This window comes from Eschrichtius robustus, chromosome 1, assembly GCF_028021215.1.
Source record: "Eschrichtius robustus isolate mEscRob2 chromosome 1, mEscRob2.pri, whole genome shotgun sequence".
NCBI lineage: Eukaryota > Metazoa > Chordata > Mammalia > Artiodactyla > Eschrichtiidae > Eschrichtius > Eschrichtius robustus.
The window spans coordinates 59854740-59878638 of NC_090824.1; the positions used below are offsets into that span (position 1 = coordinate 59854740).

The 23899-nt window shown below is 37.9% G+C and overlaps 1 protein-coding gene across 4 annotated transcripts in view; it reads right to left on the reverse strand.

Annotated features, from left to right (window-relative positions):
- The window catches only part of MIA2 (MIA SH3 domain ER export factor 2), a 105001-nt gene that overhangs the window by 77970 nt on the left and 3132 nt on the right, over positions 1-23899 (reverse strand). For 2 of the 4 annotated variants that reach the window (XM_068545878.1, XM_068545869.1), the window contains exons 3-6: positions 22698-22784; positions 17855-19088; positions 11857-12075; positions 11651-11751 (exon numbers count right to left, since the gene is read on the reverse strand). In XM_068545878.1, the coding sequence (XP_068401979.1) occupies positions 11651-11751; positions 11857-12075; positions 17855-19088; positions 22698-22784 (1641 nt within the window). Of the gene's footprint in view, positions 1-5443; positions 5634-6269; positions 6337-11650; positions 11752-11856; positions 12076-17854; positions 19089-22697; positions 22785-23899 lie in introns of those variants that run through there. The other 2 variants (XM_068545887.1, XM_068545904.1) reach the window with 2 other exon arrangements.

The following is a 23899-nucleotide window of genomic DNA, read 5'->3' on the forward strand; positions in this document are numbered from 1 at the left end:
GCTGAAAGCTTTCACCTTAAGACCAGTAACAAGACAGGGATGTTCACTCTCTCCACATTGATTCAACATTGTACTAGAGATTCTAACCAGGCAATTAGGCAAGAAAAAGAAATAAAAGGCACCCAGACTGGGGGAAAAAAAAAAGTAAAACTATCTCCATTTGAAGATGACATAATCTTACATATAAAAAAAAAATCCTAAACCATACATACACACACACACACACACAAACACACACACAAACTATTAGAGCTAACAAACAAGTTCAGGAAAGCTGTAGGATACAAAATCAAAAGAGAAAAATCAGTCATATTTCTATACAACAGCAATGAGCCACCTGAAAATGAAATTAAGAAAACATTTCCATTTACAACAGAAAAAAAAATACTTAGGAATAAATTTAACAAAGTTAAGTGGAAATCTTATACTCTGAAAACTACAAAACACTGTTGAAAGAAAGTAAATAAGATCCTAATAAATGGAAACACATCCCATGTTCATAGATTGGAAGACTTAATATTGTCAAGATGGCAATACTCTCCAAATTTATGTACAGAGTCAATGCAATCCCCATCAAAATTCCAAATGCCTCTTTCATAAAAACAGACAAGCAGATCCTAAAATTCATATGGAAATGCAAGGGATAGCATTTCCTTTTATAGAGATATATAGTCATAGATACATACAAACATACATACATGTGGTTGTCTATCTATCTATCTACACACATATTAGCCAAAACAATATTGAAAATGAAGAACAATGTTGGAGTATTCATACTTCCCTATTTCAAAACTTACTACAAAGTTACAATAATAAAGACAGCTTGGTAATAGCCTAAGGAAAGACATAGAGACCAATGGAGTAGAAATGAGTATCCAGAAATAAACTCTTAAACTTACCGTCAATTATGATGGAAAGTTATACCATGTTCATGGACTGGAAGAATTAATATTGTTAAAATAGCTATACTGCCCAAGGCAAGCTACAGATTCAATGCAATCTCTATCAAATTACCAAAGGCATTTTTCACAGAACTAGAACAAATAATTTTAAAATTTGTATGGAAACACAAAAAAACCCGTATAGCCAAAACAATCTTGAGAAGGATGAACAGAGCCAGAAGAATCACGCTCCCTGACCTCAGACTATACTACAAAGCTATAATAATCAAGCCAGTATGGTACTGGCACAAAAACAGACACATAGATCAATGGAACAGAATAGAGAGCTCAGAAATAAATCCACACACTTATGGTCAATTAATCTATGACAAAGGAGGCAAGAATATACAACTGGGAAAAGACAGTCTCTTCAATACGTGGTGCTGGGAAAACTGGACAGCTACATGTAAAAGAATGAAATTAGAATATTTTCTCACACCATATACAAAAATAAACTCAAAGTGGATTAAAGACCTAAATGTAAGATCAGAAACCATAAAAACTCCTGGAAGGGGGCTTCCCTGGTGGCTCAGTGGTTAAGAATCCGCCTGCCAATGCAGGAGACATGGGTTTGAGCCCTGGTCCAGGAAGATCCCACATGCCGTGGAGCAACTATGCCCGTGCGCCACAACTACTGAGCCTGCTCTAGAGCCCACGAGCCACAACTACTGAGCCCGTGTGCCACAACTACCGAAGCCCACGCGCCTAGAGCCCGTGCGCCGCAACAAGAGAAGCCACCGCAATGATAAGCCCACGCACCACAATGAAGAGTAGCCCTCACTCGCTGCAACTAGAGAAAGCCTACATGCAGCAATGAAGACCCAACACAGTCAAAAATAAATAAATAAAATAAATAAATTTAAAAAAAAAAAAACTCCTGGAAGAAAACATAGGCAGAACACTTTTTGACAAAAATTATAGCAATATTTTTTTGGATCTGTCACCTAAGGCAAAGGAAACAAAAGTAAAAATAAACAAACAAGGCCTAATTAAACTTAAAAGCCTTTGCACAGCAAATGAAACCATCTACAAAATGAAAAGACAACCTACTGAATGGGAGAAAATATTTGCAAATGACCTGACCAATAAAGGGTTAATATCCAAAATATATAAACAGTTCATACAATTCTATGTCAAAAACACACACAACCCAATTTAAAAATGAGTGAAAGACCTGAAAAGACATTTTTCCAAAGAAGACAAACAGATGGCCAACAGGCACATAAAAAGACACTCAACATCGCTAATCATCAGAGAAATGCAAATCAAAACCACAATGAGATATCACCTCATACCTGTCAGAAAGGTTATCATCAAAAAGACCACAAACCACAAATGCTGGCAAGGATGTGGAGAAAAGGGAACCCTCGGACACTGTTGGTGGGAATGTAAACTGGTGCAGCCACTGTGGAAAACATTATGGAGGTTTCTCAAAAAACTAAAAATAGAGCTACCACGTGATACAGCAATTCCACTCCTGGGCATACATCCGAAGAATACAAAGATTAATTTGAAAAGATACATGCACCACAATGTTCATTGCAGCATTATTTACAATTGCCAATATATGGAAGCAACCTAAGTGTCCATCAACAGATGAATGGATAAAGAAGATGTGATAGATACAGATATAGATACAATGGAATATTACTCAGTCGTAAAAAAATAAAATTTTGCCATTTGCAACAACATGGGAACCTGGAGGGTATTATGCTTAGTAAAATGACTGAGACAGAGAAAGACAGATACTGTATGTTATCACTGTGTGTGGGATCTAAAAAAATAAAACAAGTGAATACAACAAAACAGAAACTGACTCACAGATATAATGAACAAACTACTGGTTACCAGTGGGGAGAGGGGAGGGGGGAGGGGCAGGAAAAAGGGAGGGGGTTAAGATGTACAAACTACTATGCATAAAGTAAATAAGCTACAAGGATATATTGTACAGCACAGGGAATATTGCCAATATTTTATAATAACTTTAAATGGAGGATAATCTATAGAAGTTCTGAATCACTATGTTGTACACCTGAAACTAATATAATATTGTAAATGAACTATATCAATAAAAAAAATTATGGTCAATTGATTTCTAACAGCAGTACCAATACAAAATTAATGAGGAAAGAGGAGTCTTTTCAACAAATGGTATTGGGACAAGTGAATATCTACCCGCTAACACAAGAATCTGAACCCATACTTTATACCATATATAAAAATTAATTTTAAATGGACCACAGACCTTAATGTAAGAAAAAACTCTTAGAAGGAAGCACAGATGTAAATCTTTGTGGCCTTATTTTAAACATTGGTTTCATAGATATAACACCAAAAGCATACGCAACCAAAGGAAAAAAAAAGATAAACTAGATTTCATCAAAATCAAAAACCTTGGTGCTTCAAAGGTCACCATCAAGAAAGTAAAAAGACAATCCACAGAATAGGAGAAAATATTTGCAAATCATATACCTGATAAGGGTCTAATTTCATTAATATATAAAGAACTCTTATGACTTCAACAATAAAAAGACAAATAATCCAATTTTTTAAATGGTAAAAGAACTGAATAGATATTTCTCCAAAGAAGACAACACAAATGGCCAATAAGCACATGTGAGGTTGTTCAACATCATTAGTCATTAGGGGACTGCAAATCAAAACCACAATGAGATATACCACTTTACACTCATCATTATTAGAGTGACTATTTAGAAAAAAAAAGTATCGGAGAGGATGTGGGAAATTCGACCCTCATAAACTGCCGGTGGGGATGTAAAATGGTACAGCATCTGTGGAAAACAATTTGGCAGTTCTTCCAAAAGTTAAACATTCAGTAAATATGATCCAGTAATTCCACTCCTAGGTATATACCCAAGAGAACTGAAAATATTCATTAAAAAAATTTGTACATGAATGCCCATAGCAGCATTAGTCATAGTAGTCAAAAAGTACAAACAACCCAAATATCCATTAAACTATGAATGAATATTCAAAATATAGTATATCTAGACAATGAAATACTTTTCAGCCATAAAAAGGAATGAAGTACTGTTACATGGTACAACACGAAAGACTCTTGAAAGCGTGCTAAGTAGATGAAGCCAGACACAAAAGGCCACATATCGTATGATCCATTTACATGAAATGTCCAGAATAGACAAATTCATAGAGAAAGTAGATTAGTGGTGGCCAAGGGATGGAGTGAGGTGAGAATTGGGAATGACTACTAATAAGGACAGGGTTTCTTTTTAGGGTGATAAAAATATTCCAAAGTTGTGGTGATAGCTGCACAACACAATGAACATTAAAAAAAAAAACACTGAATTCGATACTATAAAAGGGTAAATTTTATGTTATATGATTATACCTCAATAAAAAATTATTTTTTAACTTAAAAAAAAAAATTAAAAAGCAGAGCAGTGTTGTGCTATCCTAGGCCCCAGGCCAGTGTTGTGAGCATAGTGCATTTAGCCAAAAAAGTCATCCAGATGAAGATATTGTTCACAGAGTTGTTTTTCGTGAAAAAAGGGAAATATGTGCAATCTGAAATTCTCTCTCATCCCACAAATCCTTATCTTTCTATATATCCTATCTCTTTGAATAAGTTGCCATAACCAGAAACTGGGAGTCATTCTAGATTCCTTTTCTCTCTCTGATCCTTTGCATACAATCATTAAATTCCTACCCACTATAGTTCTTAGCTACTAAATATTTCCCATTCAGTACCCTCTTCTCTACCCCTACTTGACGACTCTGTCAACCTCTCCCTTACACCCTGCTTCTAGTTTTGTTGTCCTTACACCTAACCTACATACTACTAACAGGAAGATCTATTTAAACCAAAAGTCTAACCACTGCAATACTTCAAGGGCTCTTCAGCACCTACATCACTTGGAATAAACTTATGCCTCCAACAAGCATCATTGCACATCACTCCCTGAGCCCACTTTACACTCTAGTAATACTGCTCCCAGTCTGCTGTACATACCATGTTGTTTTCATTCCTGCTCTACTGAAGCTATTCGCTCAGCCTGGAAAGGCTTTCATAAACACTCAAGAAAATGACTTAGGTGTCTTTTCAAGCAACGCGAAGTTTCAGTACTAAAAGGAACTCATTTCAGAGGATCTGTCCTCAAGTTTCTCACTGTCGGGGAAACCACGTGTTATTGACCTCTGTTCAAAATAAATAACAGGACCGAAAAGCTAATTCATTTTAGGAATCGGGGAAACACACCCTTGTAAAGTCCTGCTAAACTAATGCTCTCTTCACATTCCTGATCTCCAGGTCCCCTTACACCACACAAAAAAACCGCCCAGGCATCCTAGGAACCTGGCTACTGTCTCGGACACAGGCCGTAGCCCGGCGACAGGTGAGAACTGGCTTCAGGACCTCCGACCACCGCCGCTCAGACCCCAAAGCCAAAATCGGCTGCTACCTTCCCCGGGCGGCTCCCGCGACCCCTGAGCCAAGTGACCCGGATCGCGCCTGGACTCACCCGGCGAAGCTTTCCCAGGACCAGCCCCAAGTGCGGCTGAGAGACAGTCCCGGGCCCCTCCATGGCGTCAAGGCTGCCCTGGCAGTCGGCGCCGTATCCAGGGCCTGGCCGAGCCACCACAAGCGGGACCGGACACGCAGCGTCTGGTCCGGAACCCAAACCCGCACCCGGCAACCGGAGCAGACCACTGCGGAGCCGGCTGCGGGGAGGTCCCAGAGATGAACGGCGCCTACGGGTCTCAAGTGTCCACGCTGCCCAGCCGGGGAGCTTCGGCCCCTAGGTTACGCTTTGCGTCCTGAAGATCCGAAGGCCCAAGCCCGCCCGCACGAGCCTGCGACCTGCACTCTCCTCGCCGCCCTACCCCCTCCTCGCCGCCCTACCCCTCGGTTTGGTTTCGGCCAGACCGCCGCACGGAGGCGGGGTCGCGGGGACTCCGTTAATTTCCCCTCCTACTTCGCGCGAGGTTCGTAGACGTGTCCCTGTCGTTCTCTCTTAAAGGGGCCGGGGCTCTACCTGGCGGAGCTACCCAGCCTTGGAAATCGAGAGGCTTGGGGCTGATAGAATGGGATTCGACCTCGGGGCCTGCTCTGTGGTGTGGGCCGCACCGCCCCGAACGTCAGGACTAGGTCTCAGGAGCCCCCACCTCGGGTGCCGGCGGCGAGGCTTCTCCCGAAGGCCCCTCGGCGTAGCCCGGCGGGGTGAGCGCGACGCGCCCCCTCGGCCCGGGTGCCGGCGCCTGGCCCAGCCCCAGCCCCCATCGCTTTCCTCTCGCAGCCCCGCTAGAGCCTGCTGTCCGCACCCCACGGAAGCCCTGACGGCGTCGTACCCTGGGGGAGCCCGCCGACCCAGGGAAACCGGCCGCCGTCTTCATTCCTGTCAGAAAATGGCTTGCAGGGCCCGCGCCTGCTGCCAGCCGTGTCCGGACTTTGGACAGGAAGGCGTCTCGGGTCAGCTGTGGTCTGGGCAAAGTTTAACCTCTCCCACGCAAGAGGACATCGATCGGGCCTCCTCCGCCCAGCGGAGGGTTCGAGGGCTTTACTCACTTTTACCTGAGTTACCTGGGCACTTGCTGGGCAAACCTCTTTAAACTCCATGAACTCCTAGGTACCCAAATGCTAAATCAAACCCGTATGGACCTTAGCTGGGCACGTGCTGTTCTCCTCTGAGGAAGGGAAGCTAAAAGTAGCATCTTGCCCTCTAAATTTAGGACCCTATATTTAGGTCTGTTGAATAAAATACCCAGGGCTGGATCTGTTCTTGGAGATGGGTTTTAGTTAACACAGGTGTAAAGGATCACCCATCTCTGAGTCTTCTAATTGAAGTCCTTCATGAACCAACTCAAAAAGCCACAGATACTTCTTCCTAAACAAATCACCCGAGAGAACTCAATAATTGAACAGAATCTTAGTCCCTTAGGAAACTTCCCTAATGTTAAGCTCTAGCAGCAACAGAACTATTGTGCCAAAAAGAATCCAGAAATGGCCCAAGTTCACGGCAAGTGATTTTCAGGACCAAAATGCAGGCTAGTTTTTTGGAACTCAAAGTGCTCTCTCTCATTTGCCACATCAGCCTAAGGAGTTTCAGGAACTTTCACAAGTAGCAAAGAGTAGCAGCAATTGCTTAATGATTCTCCAGTTTTAAGGTATTACACAACCTTCATAGTGTTGGACAGTGTGTGCTGAAACTAAACTATGTGAATAGTTTACTGAAATCAAAACAGAAGGGGCTTCCCTGGGCTTCCCTGGGCTTCCCTGGTAGCGCAGTGGTTAAGAATCCGCCTTCCAGTGTAGGGGACACGGGTTCGAGCCCTGGTCCGGGAGGATCCCACATGCCGCATAGAGCAACCAAGCCCATGCGCCACAACTATTGAGCTTGTGCTCTGGATCCCACGAGCCACAACTACTGAGCCTGTACTCTAGAGCCCATGCTCCGCGACAAGAGACGCCACTGCAATGAGAATCCTGCGCACTGCAACGAAGAGTGGCCCCCGCTTGCTGTAACTAGAGAAAGCCCGCGTGCAGCTACGAAGACCCAATGCAGCCAAAAATAAATAAACTAATTAATAAATTAATTTTAAAAATCTAAACAGAAGCATAACCAAAATTTAGAATTTCAAAGGATCTTAGAACAACAACATATGCCTCAATTAAAACACTGTATTACTGAATGAAAATTCTTCAGTAAGTCTGAACATTTTCAGGGAGCTCCAGAATCGTTAGCTTTCAGGATTTATTTACAACGTAAAACATTTTTTTAAAAATCCCTTTGCCCTCCCTGAGACAGTCTGTGTCCTTTTCTAGTTTTTCAATAATTACCATTCCAAATATTAAAAACATAGAGCAGGGACAAAAGGATAAATGAAATTTAAAAGAAAAATCTACAAGTTTCCCCATGGCAAAAACAGTAAAACTTAAACTCAATGCCAGGTTCAAACCTAATTTCTTTTCTGCACACTTAGTAGTCATATAGAAACTTACCTCTTCCTCTAGATCTTTCAATTCCATTTTTAAAAAGGTTCATGTTAATATATTCTAATACGTAAATAAAGTTCTACTAAACTCCTCATATCCTTGAGAAAGATTTCAGATTCTAATACATCCTGCACTCTTGTGTTTCCACACTGTGATCCTGCTTTGACACTTGTGTGGTAAAGGGGTGCTATAGGTGGAGTTGCGACTACCAACCCATAATCTAATTTCATGGACATAACTCCTGATTAATTCTTCCTTAAATGTCATGCATAGTACTACCCTCTTAAAATCTACAATTGAAAAGAGAAATACTAAATTAGGTAACTGATAAAAATAAAATTGAATGTTTTATTCTATATTATATTCATATAGAGTACATGATTTTTACCATGTGAAAGATATAAAAGTTTGTCCTCTTTAAGTAGATATGGGGTTTTGCCATCTTATATAAGCTTACTTTAAAGGAAATGGAGAACAAATTCTGTTAGTGTTTGTGACAGCTGCTAGAAAGCATACAAGAACATTGGAAACATGCTAACCAGTACACCTTGTCCACAACCTAGAAACTGATTTCCCTTATGAAGGGCCCTGTTGCTAAACTGTAAACACTAGTTACTCCCATTTAATTAAACAGTCAGTGTCACAGGCTGTAGGATCTAGTCCTTCAAAAGAAAGTCAAACATGCTGAGCCACATCTTCATTCTGTGCACTAGTGATGTAAGAGTTGTTCTCAGAACATACTAAATCAGGAGCTACCTGTTGAACAAGAGCTGGGTAATTTCCATTATTCATTCCGCATATAAATGAATATATTTATATATGTATTTTTATTCTAGTTAAGAATATATAAAGGTTAGAACCCAAAGAGCCTCCTCAATTATAAAATAAAGTAGATTAAAAAGTGGTGTTGATTCCTATTACTTAAACAATTCAAAAAAAGTATTTTGTATACAAAATCTAACTGAAATTGTCAGCGAATAGAAACAATTACCTGAAGCATTTAGGCAAGAAGAAAAGGAAACACTTTTGCCTAAATTTAACTGGAAAATTGCTCAAATTTTCCATTTACTGCAGCTATTATGGATGCTTATTAGACCCACTAAGACTTAGAACTCCTGACCTGGCAGAAACTCTTCAGAGCATTTAGCCCAAACATTATGAACTTAAAGCCGTATAGAGGCCAAACAGTTGAAATAAGTATAGGGAAGTGAAAACTGCATGTCTATTCAATGCAAGCGCTATTCAGCCTGAGCTTCTTGTTGCCACAGGAGAACGGAAGACTATGTATTACAGTCTTCTACTTTTTCAAGAGAACGCAGAAATCCAGATTTTTATATGAACTAACCTTTTAAATGTAGTCAACTGGTTCATAATTTCTAAACAATGCTCAAACCAGCCAATGACCAGTCTGTCATCTAGTCTCTGCTACTGATATTACAGTTTTAAACCTGAGACTTCCCCAGAGAACAAGTGACTCTCCAAGTTCACAAGATAATTAACAAATTTAAGTTCAATATTTTCATGTCTGAAGAATTTCATCCAAAATGGTTCAAGTAAAATGTATTTGATTATATTTAATGAGTCCACAAAAGTAAGCTTACTTAGCATAGCCTGTATTAAGTAAGCACTTTATATGAAAGGTGAATATGGTGTACTAATAAATTATTTTTTAATTTAGTAACTTCACTGGTATAATTTATGGGAGAGGGGGATGACAAGTGAGGGCTATGTCAGTTGGACATACTAATAAGTAGAATTAATTAAATGGGTAGTTGAAAGTTTTATTATGAGTATTTTTATAAATTACATCATTATTATTAGTTTTCCTTTTCTCCTACGCTAGAGCAGATTTCTAAGTAATGTTTTTAATCAACATCTTCAACACCAAATCATACAGAGTAAATTAATCACTTCTCTGAACTTATTTACCAAGTAATGTCAACTCTCTGGAAACCAGCAAAGAAATAAAGTAAGGAGGAAGCCTCTGAAAGTAAAACAATATGTGTCATTAAGCCTAGTTTTCACAAATACTCTTACAGTCAGTGGCACCTGGTCACCCTAACTAAAAATCTGGTAAATTATCCTCACTCTTCCATTTTCTTCTCCTTGCTACATTCGATCAATCATTAAATCCAATGAAGTCTATCTACAAAAATCTACCTAGTTTGTCCTTCCAATCATTTTAACAACCACTATGAGATATTAGGCCAAAGGTTAAAAAATGTGGCTAGTGGGCCAGACCCAACCTACAGAATGTTTTGTCTGAACTGCATGATATTTCTTCTAATCTAAATATTTGCCAGCATTAAAAATTGGGAGATTTCACAAAAAAGAACCCAGATTTCCAACTTTTCTTGAAATATCAGAAGATCTGGCAAAAACCAGGCTGAAGGTTAAGTAGCAGCTACATCTTTCGGAGAAAGCGTACACTCTCCAGCTGGCTACAGTTCTCACCTTTCCCTGTGCTGCACTCATTTCATTTGAGTTTATAAACCCTGTTTTAGACCTTCACCATTTATTTCCTGAACTAAAGTGATAACTTCTTGATTGGCCTCCCTGCCTCTGGTCTTTATCCGGTTCAATTCTTATTTGACAACGTTGACAGATAGACTTTAAAAATGAAACTTTTTCAGTTCATTCCCTACTTAAAATTCCTCAATAAGGCCCCATCATTTAAAAGATAGAGTTCAACTTCCTATCATAACATGCAAAGCTATTTTTTATATAATCCCAGTATACAACTTCAGTTTCACTCTGTATTCAATCAGACTGAATTGCTTGTAGATCTCCAAAAATGCCAAGCTCTCTCCCACTTCTGTACTTTTAAAAATGCTCTCTCCTCAACCTAGAATATTTATCCTTTCTTGCCTGGCTAACTCCTACTCTTTCTTCAATATCAGGTCAAGTAAGATCTCTTCTAGGACATTTTCCCAGGCTCCTCCTCCCCACCCTCTCTACCTACCACTTCCAATCAGTCTACTAGGCAGCTCCTCCTGTATATCAGTAGCATCCTGTGGCTATTACAGCACCATATTATAATTATTGCATTTTTTTTTACTGGTGTCCTCCAGCTAGAGTGAACTCCTTGAAGGCAACCACTGTTAAATTTCATCTTAAAATGTAAATGAAAAGACAAAAGTGCCTCCTCAATTATTTATTTGGTAGCAGTAGATGAGAAAAGGAACAAACATTTGTAAAAAGTCTCATGTGCCAAGTACTACAGCTGGGTCCTTTTGCAATATTTCATTTACAATAAATGAGATAGAATTTAATAGGATTTACAATAAATGAAAAAGTGGACAGATTTTAGAATTTTAGTTATGACTTGGTTAAATTTTGAGGTACTAGTTGCTTTTGCAAGATTCTCACATTACACCATTATGAGGTCACAGCTGTCATTCAAATACTAATGATTTGCTTAAGAGTAATTTTCAGTTCATATTATTTCTGAGTTAACTCTTAGTGTAATTTCCCCTGATTTGAAAAAAAAGGGGAAGGAAAAAACCCAAATGCTCAAGATCAACAAAGCTTAAGGAAAGTTTTAGAAAAAATCCTTAACAACATCTATGCAACAAAACATTCATGTAAGGAGAAAGCTTACATGTAAGATCTTATGTAAAGAGAAATATTATGTAACACTTACATAGGGAGGATTCACTCAAACATAATTTTCAGCTGTTCCTATACTTAGTAAAATAGGTAAAATTATTGAAAAACATCTAAAACGTCAACTTACCCTTTCTGTAAGAACCACAATTGGTGAATACGCAGAATTCAGGAAATCATAAACATCAATTTGAAATAAATATTTCAGAATCTGACACTCAGAAGCATCTTCTGTCAATTTATAAATAAAAATATGTTAACACTTGATACGATGTAATTTTGAATCTAATTTTTTCCTCACTTGCTGCATTGGAGAACAAATAGCTTGTTTCTTACCTTTCTGAGCAACATAATTTTGAGAAGACAAAGAGTAATCAGTTGAAAAGATCTGACTGTTTGACAGGGTATTTTCCACAAATGTGTCTACTTCCACTTGAGCAGGCCTTTCAGTGTCTAGTGATGTTTTTGATTTTTCATCATTATTTTCAGAAGATAGACTTTTGAAATGTACTTCTTCATGAATTCTCATAGATAACTCTATTTTAGAGACCATATCTGCAAATAAATAAGGAGAAATGTTTTGGATTTTTTTTTACATGCTTGCTTTGTTGTGGGCTTCCTATTTTTTTTCTAGGCAGGTCATTCTTTGAATCTTGTGGGCATTGTGATACTTCATTATGGAAAGAATTCATTAAAACATAAATTTGTAGCCTCTATTATTCGCTACTTCTGATGTAATAAATTACCACACACTTAGTGGCTTAAAGGATACAAATACATTCTCTTCGAGTTCTGGAAATCAGAAATCCTACAACCAAGGTTTTGGCAGGGCTGTGTGTTCCTTCTGGAGGCTCTAGAGGAGAACCCATTTCATTGCCTTTTCTACCTTCTGAAGGGCATCTGCATCCTTTGACTCATGACCTTGTATATATGAAGATATATATGTACATCTCAAGAACTTTCATTTAAAAAGGATTACCAGGCTTCCCTGGTGACGCAGTGGTTAAGAATCCGCCTGCCAATGCAGGGGACACGGGTTTGAGCCCTGGTCCAGGAAGATCACACATGCCGCGGAACAACTAAGACCGTACACCACAACTACTAAGCCTGTGCTCTAAAGCCCGCAAGCCACAACTACTGAGCCCGCAGGCCTAAAGCTCGTGCTCCGCAACAAGAGAAGCCCGCACACTGCAATGAAGAGTAGACTCTGCTTGCCGCAACTAGAGAAAGCCCACGTGCAGCAACAAAGACCCAATGCAGCCAAAAATAAATAAATTTATTTTTAAAAATTTATAAATAAATTTATAAAAAATAATAATAAAAAATAAAAGGGATCACCCTTCCCCAAAATTAAGAAAAAAATTAATTTGAAACATATATGTCATAATTTTACACATTTGTAACGTTGTATCATATGCATACCATGTCATCATACGCATACATGTGCATACCATGTCAAATAGCCATCAATTTAAGACAATTCAATTTTCAAACATAGTTTAAACTGATCACCTGATTCAATGAACTAATCAAACAGGATTAAAAAAAAAAGTTCTAACTAGTCCTAGCCTGAGCTATAGTATTCAAGTAAATTGTGGGATTTATTCCTCAGTTACTTTTTAAGACAAGGATAGAAAAGTATCAGTGCAGCCCTGAAAAACAATATTAAAGAATAGTCCTAACTGAATTATTCAATGTCTAACTTTGCTCTTTGAGTTATGAATTTAACACATGGCTTTGATGCTGTCACTTACTTAGCATTGTTTAAAAGATGAAAGTCCCAAGTAAGCAAACACATATCTGTAATTTACTAATGCCACCTGTGGATATTAAACTTAAAAATGAACAATCAACTCAGGAGTCTGAATACAATAGGACTGTTGTAAATACAGGACTCAAATAGTGATCTACAATGATGTTTAATGGCATTAGGGGAAAAAAGGCTTATTTGACAATTAATTACACCAAATTTATATGTGCCTAAATTGGTTTATTTTAAATATTGTTTTACACTGTATTTGAAATAAATATATGTGAAGAAAATGAAAATTTCCTATAATAATTTCATATTTGATTAAACTTTTGAGGTATTATTTTCACATTACTTAAATCTAAGCTTTAAGATTTACATTAGAAGCCAAAACAATCTTGAAAAAGAAGAGCTGGAGGAATCAAATTCCCTGACTTCAGACTATACTACAAAGCTACCATCATCAAAATAGTATGGTACTGGAACAAAGACACATGGATCAGTGGAACAGGATAGAGAGCCTAGAAATAGACCCATGCACTTATGGTCAATTAATCTAGAACAAAGGAGGTAAGAATATACAATGGAGAAAAGACGATATCTTCAATAAATGGTGCTGGGAAAACTGGACAGCTACATGTAAAAGAATGAAATTAGAACATTCTCTACTACTGTATACAAAAATAAACTCAAAATGGATTAAAGACCTAAATGTAAGACTGGATACTATAAAACTCCTAGAGGAAAACATAGGCAGAACACTCTTTGACATAAATCACAACAGTATTTTGGGGGATCTGTTTCCTAGAGATGGAAATGGAAACAAAACCAAAAATAAACAAATGGGACCTAATTAAACTAAAATGCTTTGCACAGCAAAGGAAGCCATAAGCAAAAAAAAAGACAACCTACGGAATGGGAGAAAATATTTGTGGATGATGCAACTGACAAGGGATTGATTTCCAAAATATACAAACAGCCCATACAGCTCAATATCAAAAAAGCAAACAACCCAATCAAAAAACTGAGTGGAAGACCTAAATAGGCATTTCTCCAAAGAAGACATATGGATGGCCAAGAAGCACATGAAAAGATGTTCAATGTTGCTAATTATTAGAGAAATTCAAATCAGAAGTACAATGAGGTATCACCTCACACCAGTCAGAATGGTTATCATCAAAAACTCTACAAACAATAAATGCTGGAGAGGGTGTGGAGAAAAGGGAACCCTCTTATACTGTGGGTAGAAATATAAACTGATGCAGCCACTATGGAGAACAGTATGGAGGTTTCTGAAAAAACTAAAAATAGAACTACCATATGATCCAACAATCCCATTCCTGGGCATATAACGGGAGAAAACTATAATTTGAAAAGATACAGTCACCCCAATGTTCATAGCAGCAATATTTACAAATAGCCAAGACATAGAAGCAACCTAAATGTCCATCGACAGATGAAGAGATAAAGAAGATGGTATGTATATACAATGGACTATTACTCAGACATAAAAAAGAATGAAATAATGCCATTTGCAGCAACATTGATGGACCTAGAGATTATCATATTAAATGAAGTCAGAGAAAGACAAATATCATATGATATCACTTATATGTGGAGTCTCAAAAATGATACAGATGAACTTATTTACAAAACAGAAGTAGACTCACAGACATAGAAAACAAATTTATGGTTACCAAAGGGGAAAGCGGGGGAGAGATAAATTAGGAATGTGGGATTAACAGTTATACACTACTGTATATAAAATGGATAAACAACAAGGTCCTAATGTATAGCACAGGGAACTATATTCAATACCTTATAATAACCTAATATAGAAAAGAATCTGAAAAAGAATATACATATATTCTTATACATATATATATATTCAGTTATATATGTCTAACTGAATCACTTTGCTGTACACCTGAAACATTGTAAATCAACAATACTTCAATTAAAAAAAGTACATTAGATACAGATATGACTTTCTTACAATTATTAATAAATTAATAAACAGAATTTTAATTCAAATAAAATAATGAATAGTTTTCATATTTAACTGTACTTGGGAAATTCATTATTTAAATAAGCTCAGTTTGGAGTCCTTTTGTAAAATAGTTATTAATATTGTAATATAAATAATTGTTCCCTAATTTATCTGTTTTGTAAATTCTTATGTCAGGATATTAGCTTTTTGTAAATGTGGTTATCTCAAGCCTCAGCTTTTCACAAATACTTATTCAAGATCAGTGATTCATTTTCCTTATGCACTCTTTCTAAATAAGTCGTTTTCATTTGTTATTCCCTAAAAGAGTTGTTGAAACTATCTGAAAATATTGGCTATTTTAGCTATTTCTCCAATATTGAGAAAATAGAGTCTGTGGTTTTATCTGAATCCCTCTTTCAGTATCCTTTTTTTTTTTTTTTTAGTATTTATTTATTTATTTATTTATTTATTTATCTTGCTGTGTCGGGTCTTAGTTGTAGCACTCGGGATCTTCTTTGCGTCATGCGGGATCTTCTGTTGCCCCGTGCGGGCTCTTCGTTGGGGCTCGGAGGCTCTAGAGCGCGCGGGCTTAGTTGTCCTGCAGCATGTGAGATCTTAGTTCCCCAACCAGGGATCAAATCCGAGTCCCCCAGCATTGGAAGACGGATTCTTAAACAAACACTGCACCACCAGGGAAGTCCCTAGTATACTTTTTTTAAAACAAACTTTGCATGACCCCAGCTTGTTTTTCGTTTAATTAATAGTGAAATGTTTTGAAGTATTTATATAGTAAGACATCTTTTTTCTGAAACTTAAAGGAATTTCTTAACATTTTTATAAAAGTCCCTCAAAACTAGTTATAATTGCATAAATGCCCTGTTCTCATTTGACTATCTACCAAGTTATTCATATTTAGAAATTCTCCCAGCATCACTATATGAAATGATAAATAAATTCTAATAAAATGATATTCAGAATGCCCTGAAGTTTCTATAAATAAGCTCTAAAATATTTTTATATATCTATATTTTGAATACTGTATTTCTGGGTCTGATATTGTTTTCTTTTAGTCTCTCTTCTTTCCAATTATTCATCTGCTTTTTCACAAATATTCCCTTAGGATCTAACAAGCTTAGAACAAAATAATTTCCTCTAGCCTTTGAAAATCTAGGTCTCTAATGTTTTCAGTCATGAAAATCATCACACCACGTTTCTTATTTAGAAAAGGGTTAGAATCTAAAGTCTATATTCTGGTTGAGGATGTTGATCAAGTAAAGAACTCATATTTTCTAGAATATTAAGAGAAATAACATATAGTTCTTCTGGAAATTCAAGATAATCAACCAGTACCAGTGAAATGTGTTTCCTTCTGAGTTTGCAACATTGTTCATCTCTTCTTGTGAAAGTTTTTCTGTCATTCTAGGATTTGATTGTTTCTGTATTATTGGCCAATATTTGTTGAGTTTCTAATCTGTCCATCATAGAGACATCAGAATGGAGATGTGGGAAAGTCATGTTATATAATTCTTTACTTAAAATATTATCCACTTGTTTTTAATCATAGGAGTTGCTAGATACCTGGACATCTAGATCCAGAAGTATCCTCTGATACTCTGCTCTCTTCTGTTGCCCTCTGTTGATCTCCCAGAATTGAGAGACTTGAGGAAGAAAGCTGAAAACTTTTTACATTGTTTTTGCTTGAGTTTCCTTATTATCTTGTACAGTTAAAGAAAACCCTTGTTATCATAGCTCTTCTTGGGGGGAGGAGCTATAGATCTAGAATAAAATATCATTCAAGAATCAAGACAATTTTAAATTACCTTAGCTTAGGTTTCTAAGAACACCATTCAGATATAGCTATATTGGGAAGGTGTAAATGAACTGAGTGCAAATAAGAAAAAATTCTCACCTAACAGAACAGGAAGTCAATGAACATCATCTAAAATAGGTTACTCAAAGAAGAATATAAATATTTTATTTAGAAAATAGAGATAAACACTAAAGGAAATTTTCTTTAAAAAATAAAGGAAATTATTGTCCCTGGGACAGAGGTAGAAGTAGAAACGGACAGAGGGAACAGCAATTGCTTTTGTTAAAACAAAACAAAACAAAACAAAACAAAACCTTAGCACTATTTATATTTTTAACCTGTTTACGTATAATAGTTTGATTAAAACTTATTGTAAAATACCTTGAGATCTCCTTGAAACATCCATATATAGCCAATCATTCTTTGTCCCTTGGGATTTTATTTTATGATATTAAGATCTACTAAATCCCAGAGTAAACCAGAAATTGATAAAAGGGTGATTGATAAAGTTGTTGTTGATTATTGAGTATTTTGAGAAATATGGATTCCTGGATGTTTCATGTGATTTGCACTTTTAAAAATAGATTATGTTTAACGTATGGACACCAAGCGGGGAAAGTGGTGGGGTGGAGGGGTGGTGGTGTGATGAATTGGGAGATTGGGATTGACGTATATACACTAATATGTATAAAATAGATAACTAATAAGAACCTGCTGTATAAAAAATTTTAAAAATAGATTATATTTTAAAAAGAAATCATATTATAGATATTTTTATACTAACCTGGCTGACTGTATCCGTTTTTCAACATCATATCTTCCGTATTATCTGTGGGGTAATACTCAACTGAAAATTCTTCTCTTTTATCATTTTCACCTCCATTATTTTCATCCAGTGTCTCTTTGGGAGATGGCAATTCTGTCTCCTTTAGAATGTTCTGGAAGTTCCAGGGGTTGTCAAAAGTATACAAGAACTTTTTAAAATACGGTAAAGTATCAGAATCATCTGTTTTCTCTAAGACCATTTTCTTGCCTATTTGATTTTCAGTTTCCATAATTTTTGTTATTTTTATTTCTTGTTCCTTATCAGTGTCAAATTCACTTGTTGGAGGATGTCCATGTTTATCTCCCCCACCTTCTTCTTCATTTTTTCCATCATCTGATATAATTTTATCTTCATTAGCATATGCAAATCCTAGCATAGCAAAACCAAAATCAAACCAACTTGGCTTGAGAATTGAGCTATCATTAGTGATTGTGTCTTCTTTTTCTGTTAATATTTCTCTACATGGAACGGTGGGTTCTTCCTCAGAGGATATGGAACTAGGAACATCTTGTAATGGTGGGTTGCTTTCTTTGGACAATAATTCAAGCCCTGTATCCTCACCCCCAAAACCAAAATAACTTGTAAATCCACCACCAAACCAACCAGTGTCTTGAGGATCGAGGATGTGCTCTGACTCAGACACTAGTTCAGACTCTTTCTTTGGCACTGAATCAAATTCTGATTCAAGTTCTTGCTTATGTTCTGTTTGGGGCTCACCATTGTTTAATCCCTCTGGGTCATTCTCATCTTCCACTGGTATTTTTCTACTTCGAAATGAGCTTTCTTCTAGAGGTTCAGTAACTGATTCAAAAGTCTTTTCTCCAGCTTGGTCCTTTCCAAATCCAAACCATCCTTTCACTTCAGGAATGGCTGAGGATGGTGGGACATGATCCCCTTCTGGAATAGGATACTGTTCCACATTTCCAGCTTCTACTGCTTCCCAGTCCTTTGATTCACTAGTACTTCTGATATCTTCAGGACCCTCTGATGCTGGAAATTGGTCTTCAAACAAAGTACTTTCAGAAGTTGAATAAAAGCCAAGGTCTATCTGAAAATCACTTTCATATACTCTAGATTTGGGTTCCTTGTCTTCTTCATATGGATATGTATTTTCACCATTATCACTGTTTAACTCACTATCTTCATTTTCAAATGTGTAGCTTATTCCAAGAAGACAGAGAAAGTCAGATTCCTGAAAGAAAAAAAGTTACGATTGACATTAATATATAAAAACTCCTTGTTTCTCTGAAATCATTTAAAATGGATGAGTATGATTTTCCCAAGGCCACACAACTAGCTCAACAGCAGAGCAAAAACTCCTAATCTCAAACACTTGTATCATAACTGACTTTTCAAGGTTAATGATATAAACCTAAATGAAAATCCTCTTGCATTAGGATTTATTTATTATCAAATAATTGAAGAACTTCAGAAGCAGAGGCAATCAAGTATTGAGTATATTCTGCAAATAAACTCTAGTGAACAGGTGTACATGGCCACAAAATCTTGCTCCTGGTAAGGGTACACTGAATGGACATATGCAGCTGTGCAGCGCTTTCAGGGAGGGGAATTTATAGCACATGGTCACAGCTCAGACAAACCAAAGACTCTAAAGCATGAAGGCCTGGTTAGAAGTTGCACTAAAAAAACTTCTTTTTTTTGGCTGCGCTGGGTTGTAGCTGCGGCATGCGGGCTTCTCTCTACTTGTGGCATGCGGGCTCCAGGGCACATGGGCTCTGTAGTTCGCGGCATGCAGGTTGAGCCGCGCGAGCTCAGTGGTTGTAGTGTGTGGGCTCCGTTGCCCCGTGGCATGTGGGATCTTAATCCCCCGACCAGGGATCGGACTGGTGTCCCCTGCATTGGAAGGCAGATTCTTTACCACTGGACCACTGGGGAAGTCCTCACTTAGACTTCTTTTATTGAGATATTGCATGTAGTCGATGGAAGCAGTGATCCCCTTGCTCATCTCACAAAACAACCAAATCATCAAGAAGAAAAATGGTGAAGCTATTTTTTTTTTTATCTGAAGGTATGAAACAGTGATATACACTGCTCTTTGGATATCACCATTATGAAATGAGAATAAAGCTCAGAATTTTACAAAAATAAACCTCAGGGCTTCCCTGGTGGCGCAGTGGTTGAGAGTCTGCCTGCCAGTGCAGGGGACACGGGTTCGAGCCCTGGTCTGGGAAGATCCCACATGCCGCAGAGCAACTAGGCCCATGAGCCACAACTACTGAGCCTGTGCGTCTGGAGCCTGTGCTCCGCAACGAGAGAGGCCGCGATAGTGAGAGGCCCGCGCACTGCGATGAAGAGCGGCCCCCGCTCTCCACAACTAGAGAAAGCCCTCGCACAGAAACGAAGACCCAGCACAGCCAAAAATAAAAATAAATTTAAAAAAAAAATAAAAAAAAATAATAAACTTCAGAATTGCAATTTTACAGTATTTTTTGGCATTGCAACATAGTAGGTGATTAACAACAGACGCTGGAGCCAAACGCTCTGGGTTCAAATCCTAATCCTGCCGTTTACTAGCTCTGTGACCTTGGGCGAATAGGATGACCTTTCTATGCCTCAGTCTCCTCATCTGTAAAATGAGAATAATGACAGTACCTACCTTATAGGGGTGTTGTGAGGATTAAATGAATCAAGTAATTAAAATAGCAACTGTCTCTAGTAAATACTAGCCTAATCTAGCCCAAGGTTACACTACCCCAGATGAGCCAGTCATGCAAGGATAAAAAGGCCCAACACCTTGCCCCTATTCAGGACAACCCTGAAAGGCCATTCCAGCTTCAAAGCTCCTTATGGAATCACCTGAAACCTTTGTTGCAACCAGATCACAGTTCAACTTCTCTGTCTGCCCAATCCTGCTTTTCCTTGTATTCCCTCACAGGTGCTATTCCCAAGAGTACTCCCTAGTAAACCTCTTGGATGCAAAGATCCATCTTGGAGTCTATTTCCCAGGGAACTTGACCTAAGAATTTGGGCCCTCTAGGGACTTCCCTCGTGGTTCAGTGGGTAAGACTCCGTGCTCCCAACGCAGGGGGCCCGGGTTCGATCCCTGGTCGGGGAACTAGATCCCACATGCATGCTGCAACTAAGACCCGGTGCAGCCTAAATAAAAACATGTTTTTAAAAAAATAAAGAATTTGGGCTTTCTATATGCTTACTATGTGCTCTGCACTGTGCCAGGTGCTGAAATTCTACAGTAAACAATAGAAAAACGTAATTATAAATTGTGATAAGTGCTATGTAGGAAGTAAACAGGAAGCTGTGATTAAGAAGCAGTAATTCCTTTAAAATCATCATGGAAGAGCTCTCTGAGGCACTGATGTCTAAGCTGTGACCTAAAGGATAAGAAGGAACTAACCAGGTGAAGAACTTAGGGGAAGCATTCCGAACAGAGGGAAGAGCCCATTTGGGTTTCTGGGCTAGGAAAGAGCTTGGCATGTTCTAAGAACTATCAATAGGCCAGTGTGGCCAGGAGCATAGTGAGTGTGGGGAGAGTGGCACGTGACAGGGTCAGCAGCGGGGGCAGGAGCAGATCATGTAGAGGCAGGGTAAGGAGTCAGGGCTTGATTCCAGGTTCAATGCAATGCCATAAAAAGGCTTTAAACCAAGCGAATGACATGATCTGATTTCTTTGTTTTTGTATCTATAAGATCCATTGCTGTCTGGAGAATGAATTGGAAGAGGGCAAAAGTAGGGGCAAGGAGACCCGTTAGAAACCTACTGCAGTGTTCTACTCAAGAGATAATGATGCTTTGAGTCAGGGCTATGGGGAGAGTAAAAATGAAGAGAAGACATATTTTGGAGACAGAACTGATGGGACCAGTAGTTATACAGTGAATAGACAGTTAATCCCAGAATTTGTGCTGGAAAAGAGCCAGATAATAGTTTACTTAACTAGGCAGACTGACTTCACACTGACCTCATGTAAGGTAAATAGGCTTAACCTGGAATGTGAATTAAATGGGCTAATCAAATTCACATATTGAAGAGTCACCTTCTGATTCCCATTCTCATTATCAAGCCCAGCATTATCAAGTTCATTTAAAACTCCAACAGCAAAAGAGGTTTACAGATATGAGACCTAGAGAGTGTGGTGGGAAATAAACTCTGTCCCAGTAGGACAATAACATTAGTAATAATATCTAACACTTACATAGCACTTACTAAGTGCTGTTCTATGTACTTTACATATGCTCATTTTTTGCTCAATAAATTTGTTGAGGTAGCACTATATCATAATCATCATCTTCATTTTACAGATGAGAAAAAAGGCACACAAGACCACATGGCAACTAAGTGGCTGAGTCAGGCTTTCAACCCAGTCTACCTCCAGAATCCATGCTCTTAACCACTACACTCTACTGCCTGTTAATTTTTCAGTAAGCAAAATCCTTGTCATCAATCTCGTCTTACCTGATTTTATTCACATACTCAAACTATTCCTAGAGTGAGTTTTCAGACTATTTTATATATCCACTATATAAGATGTATAACTGATGGGCACTTATACCACAGAAAACTGTTTTAGCCAAAAAATTTTAAATTCAATTAATAACCGATAATGCAACTATACTCCAATATCAACTAATAAAAATAAATAAATTAAATAAAATAAATAATACATTCATTAAAAAAGAAGAAGAAGAAAAAAACTATTGGTAATTGGAAAAGAATTCTTGGGTGTTTACAACACTATTTCTTTTGTTAGAGAAAATAAAATATAAATTTTCTCTAATAAATAAATAAGTAAATAAATTCAATTAATAACCGAAATGAGTTTACTCACTTTTGTTGATATTTCAACTTCCTCAGATATGAACACCTCTTCAATCTGGACTGCATCTCTGGGAAAATACCCAAAGTCCTTTCCTTTCTATCAAAATGAAGAATGAAGATTAGCAAGTAAGAGTGATCAAAGCAATAATAGCCATTGAGCCTAATTTTGTTTCATGTCCTTGGCTTTCATCTATTTCAAATTACAAACATTAACGGCTTTCATTTACCATCTAAAAGAAAGTCAGTAAAATCATATTCCTTTTGCTACTCAACAGAACAGCATAAATCTGAGGGAACAAAGGGTCAAGCTATAAAATGCCACTTTTTCAGATTTCAGAGGGAAAACCACACATTTTCTTTCTTTTTTCTGTTCTTAATGACCTTTCTTGCCCAGGTGGACCACAGATTTACACTAGTAAACCTGGAATATCAAAAAGCAAGAGAATGGTGACTGTAGCCAAGCAAGATGGAGCTGTGACATATGCAGCATTTTCAGGATGTCAAAATTGGGTAAGATGTTTAAACTCTGAAGGGCTGAGGTGGATTCCTCAAGACAGTAAGGATCTATGAGTCTTCCAGGGTGCATTTGGTTCCATACAACTTTTCTGAGGGTACCTTGGTAGCAGAGATCCTCTCAATCCAGTTTAAGTGCATACAAGATGTCCCCCAAGAGTGAAGGCTTCACGTAACCACTCTCAGCCCATTTCCCATCCCTGTCAAAGTTTAAAGAGCATATTTCTTTTGGCCTTTTGATTCAGCACCATTATACCTCAACTGCGATTCTTCCAGCTCTCCAGTTGCTGCAATTATTTGGAAACCGAAGGAATGAACTCCACAGTGTGGCTTCTTTTTCTTGGCCATGCCAGTGGGGCTCACGGGATCTTAGTTCCCTGACCAGGGATTGAACCCGGGCCCTCTGGCAATGAAAGCCCAGAGTCCTAACCACACAGTGTGGCTTCTTAAACAGTTATCTGCCTGGACTAGACACCTAAGGCACAAAACCAAGTGTGCTTGAAACTTCACCCTGGCTCCACACATTACATGCTGCTTTTGTGTGGAACTATCATTTTCACACATAGTAAACAAGAAAGAATGCTTTCTTTTCCTCTTATGATACTTACTGTGTCATTTTCCTTATAGTTGCATTGGATACCTCCCATGCATTCAAGACAGAGAAATGGCATGTTTAAGGCACCATAAGCAGTAAGAAGT